At 52.0% G+C, this 12,909-nt stretch overlaps 6 protein-coding genes across 6 annotated transcripts; all 6 read right to left on the reverse strand.

The window, feature by feature from the left end:
* Nucleotides 1-106: 106 nt before the first annotated feature.
* On the reverse strand, nucleotides 107-1,553 carry pmeA (putative pectin methylesterase; the record flags this gene model as incomplete). Its single annotated transcript, XM_025547305.1, has 7 exons — nucleotides 1,371-1,553; nucleotides 1,166-1,302; nucleotides 994-1,073; nucleotides 794-940; nucleotides 675-735; nucleotides 428-621; nucleotides 107-363 (listed from the first exon to the last, which is right to left on the reverse strand). The coding sequence occupies exons 1-7, from the start codon at nucleotides 1,485-1,487 to the stop codon at nucleotides 107-109; spliced, it is 993 nt and encodes a 330-aa protein (XP_025397155.1). The 5' UTR covers nucleotides 1,488-1,553.
* A 3,472-nt stretch (nucleotides 1,554-5,025) lies between these two features.
* On the reverse strand, nucleotides 5,026-6,059 carry BO70DRAFT_431023 (uncharacterized protein; the record flags this gene model as incomplete). The annotated part of the gene is made up of 4 exons (XM_025548203.1): nucleotides 5,026-5,074; nucleotides 5,134-5,375; nucleotides 5,446-5,654; nucleotides 5,762-6,059. 4 exons carry the CDS (start codon nucleotides 6,057-6,059, stop codon nucleotides 5,026-5,028), a joined length of 798 nt encoding a protein of 265 aa, XP_025397156.1.
* Nucleotides 6,060-6,671: 612 nt separating this feature from the next.
* On the reverse strand, nucleotides 6,672-7,228 carry BO70DRAFT_431024 (uncharacterized protein; the record flags this gene model as incomplete). Its single annotated transcript, XM_025548204.1, has 1 exon — nucleotides 6,672-7,228. The coding sequence occupies exon 1, from the start codon at nucleotides 7,161-7,163 to the stop codon at nucleotides 6,672-6,674; it is 492 nt and encodes a 163-aa protein (XP_025397157.1). The 5' UTR covers nucleotides 7,164-7,228.
* Nucleotides 7,229-7,693: 465 nt separating this feature from the next.
* Nucleotides 7,694-8,274, reverse strand: BO70DRAFT_354516 (uncharacterized protein; the record flags this gene model as incomplete). Its single annotated transcript, XM_025541866.1, has 2 exons — nucleotides 7,694-7,824; nucleotides 7,875-8,274. 2 exons carry the CDS (start codon nucleotides 8,272-8,274, stop codon nucleotides 7,694-7,696), a joined length of 531 nt encoding a protein of 176 aa, XP_025397158.1.
* Nucleotides 8,275-8,840: 566 nt separating this feature from the next.
* On the reverse strand, nucleotides 8,841-9,410 carry BO70DRAFT_354517 (retropepsin-like aspartic protease; the record flags this gene model as incomplete). Its single annotated transcript, XM_025541867.1, has 1 exon — nucleotides 8,841-9,410. The coding sequence occupies one exon, from the start codon at nucleotides 9,408-9,410 to the stop codon at nucleotides 8,841-8,843; it is 570 nt and encodes a 189-aa protein (XP_025397159.1).
* A 1,895-nt stretch (nucleotides 9,411-11,305) lies between these two features.
* Nucleotides 11,306-12,698, reverse strand: BO70DRAFT_431027 (SGNH/GDSL hydrolase family protein; the record flags this gene model as incomplete). The annotated part of the gene is made up of 3 exons (XM_025548205.1): nucleotides 11,306-11,741; nucleotides 11,815-12,459; nucleotides 12,513-12,698. The coding sequence occupies 3 exons, from the start codon at nucleotides 12,696-12,698 to the stop codon at nucleotides 11,511-11,513; spliced, it is 1,062 nt and encodes a 353-aa protein (XP_025397160.1). The 3' UTR covers nucleotides 11,306-11,510.
* Between the last annotated feature and the right edge of the window lie 211 nt (nucleotides 12,699-12,909).

The raw sequence follows: 12,909 nt of genomic DNA on the forward strand, positions 1-12,909 counted from the left end.
ACACATGAACACCAACAACAATTATATACTGAGGGCAAGGTTGCGGTACCAAGGCAGAACCCACAAAGCTACTGCGGCGAGGTTGTTCCAGTTCGACACGATCCATTTAGAGGTAGGTGGTGTCAACCCAGTCGGCGTAGTCAGAGCCGAGGATGGTGGAGATGGTGTAGGGGGTGGAGATCTTGGAGGAGAAGGAGGCACGGGTACCCTCGGAGCCGGCACCGGTGTTGTCGTACTCCTCGAAGGTGACGTACTCGGTGTTGGGCTCGGAGGTGGACCACTCAGTCCAGCCGAGAGCGTTGATAACGTCGGTCATGGAGGTCTCCTGGAAGCAGACGCGAGCGTACTCGGACCAGGGGCGGCCTGGGGGTGTTTTGTTAGTCTTGTGGATAGTGGAGGAGGGGGGGAGAGAAATGCGAGAACGTACCGAGGTAGTAGGTGCCGGAGGCAACGTCGTTGCCAGCGGCGGCAGCGACGGTGGACTTGTGGATCACGTAGAAAGAGGTGTCAGTCTCGGAGCTACGGCCGTTGGCAGTGATGGAGGCAGAGCTGGGGCCCTCGACGACACGGATGTCGCAGTTCTGGAACCAGGCACGGGCGTGCTGGCCAAAGATGAAGTCACTGATCCGCATGTAAGCAAATAACCTTTTATGCCTTTGGATAACAAGACATACATAGCACCCTCAATGTAGGAGTTGAGGTAGACCTGGTTTCCGGTCTCAGCGAGAAGGGTGTCTGATCATGCCTGTTAGTAGAGTACAAAGGGACCCGCAGCTTGTGATCGACTACATACCCTGGTATCCGTACATGCCGACACCGTAGAAACCCTGCTCGGTCTCATAGGCGCTGACAGCCAGGGCCTGCTTAGCAGAGGCACCGCCGGAGTTGATGAAGTTGATGTTGTAGATGGCCGCGTTCGAGGTGTGGATGCGGAAGGTAGCTGCATCTATAATCAGCACAGTTCGTGGGGATGGGGTAGACGAGAACACGCACCAGTCTCATCGTCACTGGAGACATCAGCCAGACCCAGACCGTAGGTGACGTTCACGGTGTTGTCAGCGTAGGAGGTGTCACTGGTATCGTTAGCCATGTGACGCTATCATCGAATGCGGAGGAGCCACGCCAAGTACTCCTCCGATCCTTCAGATATAGAACTCCAACTTACTCCTCAGTCTCGCCGTAAATGATCAGCTTTCCGGCAAGGGCGGGAACCAGAACCTGCTCCTCGTACTCGCCAGCTTCGATAAAGATAGTCTGAGTGTCGGTGGTGGTGGTGCTAAGAGCAGCAACGGCACTGCTGATCTGTTGGATGCGGGAAACCCATCCGTCAGTACAGATTCAAGCCTGCGATATGGATGATCGTTGCTCACCGTGTCGTAGTCACCCCCGGACTTGGCGACGGTAATGGAGCCGGAAGGAGCCGTGGTGCGGCTGGCGGCCAGAGCGGTCGCAGCGAAGAGGGCGGAAGAAAGGATAGACTTGACCATGGTTGCGGTTGAGGGTGTTTGATCGTCAAGCTTGGCTGTTTGGATGATTGAAGCACTCAAGAGGAGCATGGGCAGGACTTGTTCTTATAGGAACCATTCTTCGTCCATTCAAGATGGCGTGTTGTTATCCGCCGACAAATGCATCATATGGATCAGGACCTCCGGGTGGAGACCCCGGCGGGGTTTCTTCAACACCAAAAGAAGCAGTGAGTAACTATATGTGAAATGGCTAGAGAGATTCAGGCAGGTCGACCGAAGATCAACCGGGTGGAGGCGTTCGAAGAAGCTTCTTAGGGCTAGCGGGTCGGGACTCCATCGCCAATTGCAGCGTTCGGGGATACCTCGCAAGCAAATGACAGCGGACCCTGGCCCTCCTTAACACGTTCATTATCATAAGCTTAATAAAGAGGAGATATTGTCGTCCATTTTAGATGGGCTTGGCGAAAGGCCAGGAACCGATGGATTCGGCCAAGCCAGCGAGCTCTGAAACAGGGGCTTCCCAATTCCAGTGTGCTTCAGTTTCCACTTCCAAGGCCCGGCGCCGGAACGCCCCGTCGTTCAGAGAGCAGTTTCGACTTTCAAGGCGCCCAGTTATATATGCGGTTTGCGACTGGAGAGGTTCTGATAGCACCGAATTGGTGGCGTTGCAACTTGCAAGGGCACACGTTTTGCTAGTGTCGTGAGTTGACAGCCTGGGACAGCTTAAGAGACATTTTCTCACTTGACAGAAAATGACGCAAGGACCGGCCGAATGCTTTCACGAGGCCGTTGGTGTTGATGCGTTACTCGTTCCGGAAAAGAGGAGCGCGTATCATTTCTCCATTCGTGGGCCTTCCCGTCCCAGTCTCTGGCATCCTTCCCTCCCTTCCCTTCATCTCCCCGGCCAGACTCCGAACCTAAATCACCGCCGGCTTTCTACATTGGGATTGGTGGAAGTTCAGTAATTAAAGCTCCCGCAAATGCACCCCGACAAACCAAGCTTCGTGGTCGAACCTTCCCCCGAGGCTATCTAATATGAACAATCAACTTAACCAAGCATGAAAACAGGGATGCTGCTTGGATTGCGCGTCAAAACAAACCAATTGTGCCGCGGCAGATTTGCATGCCTCGGAAATGGCCAGCCACAAAGACGTCTCCTGCTATATCCGAGGACACCGGCTCAGCCTGAGGCGTCAAGAGGAATATGTTCCTTGATTGAATGCCGACGACATAACTACTTATTGGGAAGCGGATTCCAATGGTAGAAACACCAGCGGTGTAGACGTCCAACGGAAAAACCTGGCCTCGGCGGAAAAATTAGCCGGCAATCAGCATCTACCGGGACATGCCAAAATACGCCCCTGCCGTGCGCTTGAGAACGTCTCAGTCTGAGGACGACGGTGCGTGATGCCGGCGACCCGGCGACGTCCTTGACTCCTTAGGCTCGATCAAGTGCCTGTCAGATAGATACGCACCATGTTGATGTCTCGACAAAACCTGCCCAAAATGGCGTGACCAGCCTTGGGGCGTTCTCTTGGCGCGCCGGATGTGGGACCCCCGATCGGTTTAGTCAGCAGACTGCAACGCCCTACGGTTTTGTGGGCCAAATTGCCTTTGCCGCTTTCCAGAGCTGCAACCCACTTTAAACAACCCGCCCGAATGAAGCTGACCGTGGTCACCTTGGTGGAATGAACCACAGCTCTACGACCCACCCTGTATATGAATGTCGTGTCATTTGAGGACATGACAACACGAATCTGAGAGTCGCGGCAACTACCGGATATACGTATCTACTTCGCGAGACGGACTTGGAGGTTAAGGAGGCAATTGGTTACAGGAACCAAGATGCTGAAGATTGGACTACCCATACCCTCACCCGCCTAGAGCCTTCCATAGTGTGTTCTAGCCCCGCCACCGTCGCCGTCTAAAGAATATACTAATTGACAGTCCACGGAGAAGGATTCGCCATCGGCCATGCAATGCCTTGTCATTGGTGTCGAGTGGGATAACACGGGATAACACAGAGCTACTTTATGGACCTTGAGAGACACCCTCGATTCTCTCTTATGACGCCCCAATGGCCTAGTTCTATTGAATCACTGACACTGTCTGAGAATATTGCCCATTGAAGTCCTCTCCTTCATAGCTCGACCCAGGGATGAGCTTCCGAAACCGGATTCTCAGGAGAGAGTCCAAACGGACCCAACCTGTTGGGATGTACCCAAATGGTTGATATTAAGAGATAGCGCCTCCTTAATCGACTTCAAACGGAGCTTATCCCAATATTACATCTGCTGAACCACGACTAACCCATACAAGACTAAGCGGCAGTCCCATGCGCTTGCTTATATTCCCCCCAGTCAACACTCCGCGGAAAGGGGTTCGAAGGCGCGTCCAGGCCCAGAAACGCACACAGAGGCCCCCAATCATCGCTCACCTCGTATACCAGCAGTTCGGCGACCAGCGCGAATTATTTGACGTGCGAATTAGCTCTCCTTACCGTACATGGGCAAGCTATTCTGCCACAAGCGCAAATGATTTGTCTACCATTATCCTCATCAGGGTATCTGTCCGGGTATAAGGGACACTCTACCACTATCACAAAGTCACCATGATTGAGTCGAGCTAGCTCTCCTCACCGCGCACGGTCACGATGACCTTAGCGTCCGAGAAGGCCCCAATCAGCTCGTCGGAGAAGATGGCCACCAGAAAGTCAGAGACGGCCTGCGCGGAATACAATCAATATTCTTTGTGCCCCGGGGGACGTGTGAGCGCCCTGGAATGTCGTCCAAGAATAATCCCAAGTCACTCGGTCCGAACGGACTCCCCTCCACTTCAAACTTGGCTTCCAGAGAAGCACCATTGCGCTGCGTGCTTTCTTTTGGCGCATGTGGTGCATAGACCACACTTACACTGGGTTCACGTCCTCGGAAAGCCTAGAATTGGAATTTTCATATCATCGGAATCTGACTCCATGTAGATACGAAGTCGATGGACAGCATAAACATTATAGCTCATCCCCCGACGATTTGTGCTGGACTTACGCCATGGTGGTAGTCTGATTTAACCTCCTGTATCAATCGGCAACCAAAAGGATGGTGGGTAAGAAGCTTATCGATTGGGCATGATGGAGAAGGAATCACAGGATCTGAAGATGGCCAATAACTGTCTTCGAAACGTTCGATCGTTCTTATGCCTCGATCCTGTCCCCACTTTTGTGTCTCTTTGAAGTAAAGCGTTATGAATATGTCAGCGGGCGGGGTGCGTTTGGATGGGCTCAACAAACAGTTTATTATTTTTACTAACCCATTACCGACAAATGCCAGTGGTTACACGACAATTAATCTCGCTTCCCGAATTCCTTGGTTTCCAAACAAGTTTTGGCTTTCCACCATCCGGTATATTGTCACAAAACAGAGAGTTTCAAAGGGAAGTAGGTGAAAGTTGACAACATATTCAACAGCACCACTCTCCAACTGTTTTTAATGAAACTGAGACGAGGCCACAGATGATCCAAATCCTATCTGCTATCATCCCATTCATCCCCGATATCCACACCCTACGAACCCCCATTATTGGTGATCATAGCCACCTGGACCGCCGCAAACCTACCCCCAATTAGCCAAGAACCGTCATCCCACACCTGAGGATCCCGAATTGAACGTACGCCGTTGCCGTGGCAAAAACCTCCACGCGTCTCGCCTTAACCATCAACCCCATGACCAGCACAAAGATCATATTATAGACGAAGATGGTCACCAATCTAGCCGCGGTATCCCTAACAAAGTACACGACGATGATAGCCGACGCGGGAAGAAAGCCCGAGATGAGAAGGCTGATGATGTACGTCCGGGACTTAATGGTGTGGTTGTCGTAGTACCACACGCCGGACTCGATATCTTTTCGGTCCTGGGATGGGGTGGTATCAACATTTTCAAGACGGAGAGAAAAGAAAAGAGACAGACGAGGGAAGACATACGGTGCGTTGATGGCCCCATCGACGATGAAACCACGGAACGAAGCGGGTATACACCCAGCGGGTGAAGAAATCGGTGCCGTCGTGTCGATTGCACAGGGAGATGAGGTCCTTTTCGTTTTCCCCGCGCCATTGGTCCAAGGGAGAGAGAAACATGGTCGTGCTCTCTTCGCGGTCGAGCCAGTCCTGGAGGACCTCGAGATCGCTGGTCTCTGGGGGGGTCAGGTGGAGGAGACGGGATTGTTGGAGGAGGGCGCTGTCTGGGTGGGATTGCCCTTGGGTGAGTAGCAGACACAACCCAGTCTGGGAGACAGCGTACTGTACTCATTCAGCAACCTGCGTGCCTCGAGCACTTTCACCCACTGTGCCGGCTGTTCTTCCGGCGACCCCTTCAGACTCCAGACGGAAAAGGGGTAGTTCGCTTTCTCTTCGGAACCGGATACCATGTCCTCTTCGATGATGTCGTCGAGGTCTGCCTGGACGTAGGCCAGCTCGGCTTGGAGGTATAGCAGGTTCTTGGCGTTCAGCTTGGAGAAGCGACGGAAGATGGAGGATCCAGGGTCCACGGTCATCAGGGCCGCTAGTTTGTCGTAGCCTTGGAGGGGAGTTTGCCTCATCTTGCTTGTTGACTTTGGGGGAAGAGTTCAAAAGCACTTGAGCTCGCGTTTGTTGGAATGAACTATCGTCGTATACGTGGAGATCGAAGGGTGTGCGTGGCGCCCGAGAGGAAATGCGGCGGATGGTTTTCTGAGAGAGAGCCTGGCTACCAGGCACGGCGGGTAAATGACGCATCAGGCTGAACGGTATGTCATACTCACATCTGATAGGTGAAGTTGAGTCATTGAAGCCGACGCAAGGCTTTCTTGTGAAGCTTTTGGGGGGGGGACTGTTTCACGGGATCCAGCTCCGCTGACCTTCCAGAACCTGGAATAATGGCTGATCCTACGGTATCATACGGTTGGGTAGGATTGAGAAACCCAAATTGTCTACATGCAGTCAGACTGGGAGTTATTACCACGGATAGGTGTGCTGGCATGCCGGTAGCCGCGCTGTAGGTAGGGCAGGGCGACAGTCCACCACCAATCAGAGACGTAGGTTCTATATGCATGCCTAGGAGTATTATCTACAATGCTCAATGTCTGGATGCACGTCTCAATCACAGGATATCAAATTAACAGTTATATAGGAAAGAAAGGACGGTATCAGAAAGGTTGTTCAACCGACAATCCTCAGTCCCGGAATCTGGGCCATTGACTTCGGTACTTCGCGTTGTCTGGAGTGGATTCACGCTGACGCCAATATTTTCGGTACTTCGAGCACAACGCCTCTGGGGGGGTCAAACCCTGGAGAAATCGATACCACTCCGCAATCATCGGGTCGGCTCGATAGAGCTGGAGCTCTCTCATGGACTGCCTCCCTATAACCAGATCGTAGTGGATATCCTTTACCACGAGGAACGTGGCCTTTGCCCGACGAGGCTTGCGAGGTCCCATCATGATGAACTCCAGCTCGACAGTCCCGAGAGGCTTGACGAACAACCGCCCAGGAGCATGCGGAGGTCCAGTGTAGGGTTGGATTTCCAGATTCAACCTCTCGATGACCAAGATCACACCCCAGCAAGTATTGGACACGGTTTTTGGCATATTGCTCGTCGCTGCTTTCCTGGCCGCTTTGGATTTGGGAGAGAGCTTTCGTCCGGAAGTGTTGCATGTCGTGGCCATCTTGATCCTCGGTATCAATAATTTCTGCTTCAGGCGGCTCTTCTACAATCTCCTTTCCATCCTGCTCCCCCTGCTGTCTCTTCTCTCGCAGTTCATCGGAGGACGGTATGCAATATTGAACTATATATCTAGTCATACCTATTCGATAGGCTACGGCTTGTATGGTTAATGGGAGGGCTTGTGGGTCTGGTGAGAGGGACTACATTTGCGGTGAGGGTGCCCTGAATATATAGTAGCCTACGAGGTGATATCGAGCGGGACACGACTCTGGGATATCCTCTTTGTCATGAATGTGCAACTGGCATCGAAAGCTCGGGGGCGTTCTTTCTCCACCACTTCCCGCCCTGTGCGGACCCCGGTGGTATGATTACCCTTCTGGCTCGGTGATCCTGATTACAAGATTTCTGGGGCATTCCAAGGGGAAATTGTTAGGAGCATGAGAGAGTCACTTGACAGGAGAAGGGAAAGTACCAGAGAAAGGAAACCGAAACAGAAAGAGACCGAACATCGGGCTTCTCCATCAGAAGCATTCAAGATCTGTTTGTCTGTCGAAGAGCTGCAGCCATACGACGCTCCTTTTGAACATCCCGTCTTTCCTTGTCAGCCTTCTGGGCCTTCTTCCTATTCGCTTCGAGATTTCTCCTGTTGTGTTTGATCTGATCTGAGGAAATGTCAGCCCTGGTTGTTCTTATTACGCGTCCAAGTACTGACCTTCATTCAGTACCTCCAGCCCTAAGGGGGCTATACGAAGGAGGTTCTCATCAGACGTTTTGAGATTCACACAGCTGTCCCGGCCTAGAATGACATCCACATCACCAAAAGACCGAAGGTCGAGGCTTTCATCGACGGGGATGTAGAAGGACTCCTCCTCGATGCTCGTCGCGCCGCGTCGGCAAAAGCGCAAGCTGACAAAGTCACGAACAATAAAGTCCATGCCGCTAGTGTGCTGGACTGCAAGGTCCGATCCATGACAAGTTGCCATTTTGACTCTTTGTTGACCTTGAAGAGTGAGAATATTGTGGCTCAAAACATTTCCGACAAAGGCTTGGAGCACCAGCTGTGGCTCACCCACTCGGAAACATTTAATCTCCACAACACGGTATTGAGCCATTGTCTGATGCTTTAATGTATAGTGCGTGGAAGGGGCAGGGTTTTTGGTCTTGTTTGTTCTGTGCCAGGAAGCGCCCGAGCCAGCTGGCTTTAAAAAAGCCTGTGAGCCGCAGAAAAAGTTCTCTGTCACACCCAAACCGGTGGTACATCCAGGGGATTACAGCCCACGTATGCCCAAGGCTGAGTGCAGCTGGTCATGGGAATCACCTTTTCGGTCTGTGGCACAGTTACATGCATTGTCACACATAGGACAAGGCTCCATAACCCCAGGGAACTTTGTCAAAGGCGGTAGGGATCAATCCAACCATCCAGGGCTATGATTTTATTCATCGGCACTGGAAAGCATGAAGTATTTGGGGTATCCAGGGTTCTTTTATTTTGTATTAATTGGTTGCTTGCATCCTTCTACAGGCATGATAGGCCTTTCCGATGATGGTTTCAATTCCACCGACAGCCACCGCGTCAACAGTATCCACTAGGAATGCGGCTACATACAGCCAATGACAAATGATATATGCGAGACAGCAAGCCATTCCAGCAGAAAGTCCCCAATATCTATAACCCATCTCAGATCGGAGAGGGAGCAAGGTCTGGACCCAAGATGACAAGCTGGTGTGCCTTAATTGCAGGCTGGCCTATTATCACGTTATAGCCTTCGAGATCCGCAACATAGAACTTAGTATCGTACCGGTTCGTGCATCCAGAGAATCTCCAGTAAACGTCTTCAACTTTGCCGATCAGTTCGATTCTGGTACGTCGCTGGCTCGGATGTACTGGAACTAAGCATTTTGGGCGGTCCAGTTCTTGCATCGGTATGCCTAATGCGTTGAAGACTTTCGGTGTCATGATACTGATCTCAGACTGGGTATCCAATGCGAGCGCCCATTCCTCGGGTTTATCCATCAGGTAGCCCAAGTATGTCCATTCAGCATCTTTCGCAGGAGTGGTCCGATGCAGCGAGTCCCTCTCCCCCGAGTTCGGGTCCTCCGAATTCGTATCTTCCGCCGGTGGAGTAGAATTGGGAGTTGGTGGCTGGGCAGAGTCGCCGGTATTAGAATCGGAGTCACCATGGTCATCGCCATCAGGTCGGTCAAGCGAGGGTCCACCGGCTTCGGGGGCTTCTCTGTCAGACTGCATGCTGTCTATATCAACGCGAAAGCTAACAGTCAGCCGAAACAATTTCTCAATAGCGAGCTTCACGAATGCGGTCAGTATCTTACCCTGTGATGTTGCGTTTCAACTTCCCAAAAATCACTGTCGATCGAGTGATCCGTTGTCGTACTTTTCAGAGGGGAAAGCTGATCGTGATGCAGAAAGGTTTTGCAATGGATGAGGTAAATGGGTCAATTTTCTGTGGAAAACTGCGAACGAAAGCAGAACGAGCAGAGGTATGCAAACCCCGAAGCATATGAGAATGGGGGTAGAAACGGATGAGAGGAAAGATGCGAGAAAGATCATGGAGACGTCCTGTCAGTGCATCTTTTATATTCCAGCGATCGTGATTGCTATTTTGACTTCTAGAGGGCAATCATCAGGATATGCATTCCCAGGTAAAGAACTGAGTTCTTTGATACATACGCCGTCTGGCAATAGCCAGAGGGGTGAGGCCACTATTGGCCAATGGCGATCACCATTTTCTCCATATCAAACATGCATATCAAGTTGTCTGAGAAAGGGCAATGTCTGGACCAACGACTGAGGACTCCCATGTGTCAATTAATCTGATGGCTGTCGCTTGGACTGCGGAGATGAATGCGTCTATATTGTCTTTCATTGTAAAGATGAATGATATCCACGGGTAGGTGTTCCAACTGCATTGTCGCCAGTATCGGTTACAAGGAACCTGAGATAAAGGGGATGATTACGCGAAAGAACGGAAGGCCTTGCGACAAAGGAAAGAGGAACTCCAAGTGAAGCATACGCCTCTTTCGCGGTCCTGACACAAAACTCTGGATTCACTTTACCCGGGTCTGTGATTCTCTGCCACCCATTCTTCCAGCCCGGGAGAGTTGGGACAACTCAACTCCCGCCCAAATACTGAGCATGAGACACAGGTCTTTGGCCATTATTGACAGGGAATAGGCTAGGGAGAGCGCAAACAATAGCAAGAACAATAGATGTGGTGAGCTTTATGTTATGTCTTTGGCAAAGAGATGAGAGAGTATAGTGTTGCTGTTTTGAGTTCAGCCACGCCGTGCTGGCTTCCAGAATATTCCAACGCTGTACATACAATACGTACTTACCTTACCTTCTGCAGCTCGGCTTTGTGGCGCTGCCATATACCCCCATCCGATCCTTATGTAGCCCGTTTCACCTATGTATCGAAGACCAATATCAGGAAGCCTTCTATGCACCCACTCTGTACGAACCGATTACCAACCTCAATTCTGCGATAGATAGATGTCAGGGACAATCTCCGGATTAGATGATGTCTGCTCAAGACTACTCATTCCACACCCTCAGTAATGACACACCCAGCGCTCGGTGCATCCTTTTCCTACACTTCCTACACTAGCATAGCGCTCGCCAGTATAGGTGGGGCCATGTAATTCGACACCCCGTCCATCTCCCTGCACATCGTGACTTCCCAGTGCGGCCTAGAGTATTTAATCACACATCCCTCTGTCATAATACAACACCCTGTCCCCGACAAAGCATAGCGCCCGACAATTAAGACCGGACAGGAATTATTTGCCGCCCCGGCTCTTAATCCGACGCCCATCGGTCTCTCTCACTCTCTCTATACCCGACTGTATTTGTGTCCTTCCATCACCAAGTTCTTCCAATGATGCCAGATAATCATTTCTCAATCGGGGCATTTTTTACAAAAAGAATGGTCATTTTTACACAGGCTGGTAATGTCTCAAGAAGCAGGGTAAACAAAGGCTCAAAGCTATGTACGGTACGTATGCTATTCTGGGAACTGAAACAGGGGCGGGTGAGGTCAAAGGTGATATGTCCCTAAGGTATCTACCCCGGGTGTAACCGATTCACTACCCCGGGTACCTTAGAGTTCTTAATCGATCCAGTGTGACAGTCAAATCTAATATCTACCCCGAGTGTAACCGGGTAACCGGTTCACGGCCCCGGGTAAACCGGTCGATAGATCGATCCATCGATCCAATCTGAAAGACAACTGAACTCGGTACCAGTAGACGAATTGGATCTAGAGAGATGGTTTCTCGTGACAGAATAAGCCAGTGTTACTGGTTGTGCAGAACCCGAAAGGAGGGTTCTCTACGACCAATAGGTCGCGAACCGGCTCTCCCCACGCACGACATTAACGAACTCCTTCGCGATAATCTGATGGGTGCGCACGGACGGATGCAGCTGATCGAACCACAGGTAGGATTCCAGGTTGGGGAGGTGTTCGCACACCGTGGCATTGATGTTGCAGACGTAGTCGTAGCCAGTCACGTTGGCCGGGGCAGCGAGATACTCGGAGGGGTTGTTATAGATCTCTGAGATCTGGAGGGAACCGTCAGCTTTCTCCCACACGGAGATCTAAGGGCATGCAGGTTAGGAATAGATGGGAACCAACCAACGCAAAAGTATCCATAACGGCGAATTTCGCCCCGGGATACCTATTCCCAACCAACAACTCATACGGGGTCCGGTAATCATACACGTCGTTGGCGGTCGCCACCTGCTCCCACATGCGATAGCTGATCTCGGTGATATTGCTCGGTTTGTCGGGCCAGTAATCATTCGGGCCGACGCCGTGGTGGTCGGACGTGGCGTATAACGGGGCCAGTTGCAAGGGGGCCAGGTTCATGAGGACGAAGTACTTTGCTGCGCCGGTGTTGTATACGCCATCGAGAGAGGAATACACGCAGTCGATGTAGTCCGGGATGGTGGTGTTTGTGACCTGCGAGTCTGTGAGGAAGGAGTTGACGCCGAGGTCGTTGGTTCCGATCCAGAGTGCGAAGATGGTCTCGTCCGCGGGGATGTCCAGGAATTTCTGGCCCGATGGGAGATGGTAGTTGTTGTCTGCCGTGAAGGCGGGGACTTGGTATTCCAGGACGGAGGGGTAGAAGGCCGATGAGGAACCGAGGGTTGCGAGCCGGGGGGTGATCTTGTTGGAACAGGCCGCGCCGCTGACGGCGTAGTTATATCGGTGGGACAGGTTGGCGTACTGGGAGACGTATTCGCCCCAGACGTAGCCCCCGGAGGAGGAGACGTTGGCCTGTTGATAGGCTGTGTTAGTGAGGGAGAAGTGCAGCAAAGGAAAGCACTTACGACAGGCTCCACCCACCCCACCGGAGGCGCCGACCCATCATGGGTGTAGAAATACTCAAACCGCGTATCGTCCGTATAACTATCCCCAAACGTCACCAGATTGGAGAATCTGCTTGGACCCCAGCGTTGCTCCGCACGTGCCACCTGCAGCGCTAGGGCCAGGAGGAGGGGATGGACGTGGCGCATGGTGAAGACGAAGGCTCGGGGGGAGAAAGATGCGATGCTTCCGCATAATATATCAACCTTAGCCATGCCCAGTTGCTTACTACTTATTGTTGCCGTTTAGCCGAATGCGGAGGCACCTCCGCATCCAGACATGGAATGCCGAGATGCGGGAGAGCCAACTGGCAAACATGGCACTGTTTGACTGCTCCGTTTGGTCCGTGCCACAGCCCCG

Source organism: Aspergillus heteromorphus (genome assembly GCF_003184545.1).
Source record: "Aspergillus heteromorphus CBS 117.55 chromosome Unknown BO70scaffold_22, whole genome shotgun sequence".
Lineage (NCBI taxonomy): Eukaryota > Fungi > Ascomycota > Eurotiomycetes > Eurotiales > Aspergillaceae > Aspergillus > Aspergillus heteromorphus.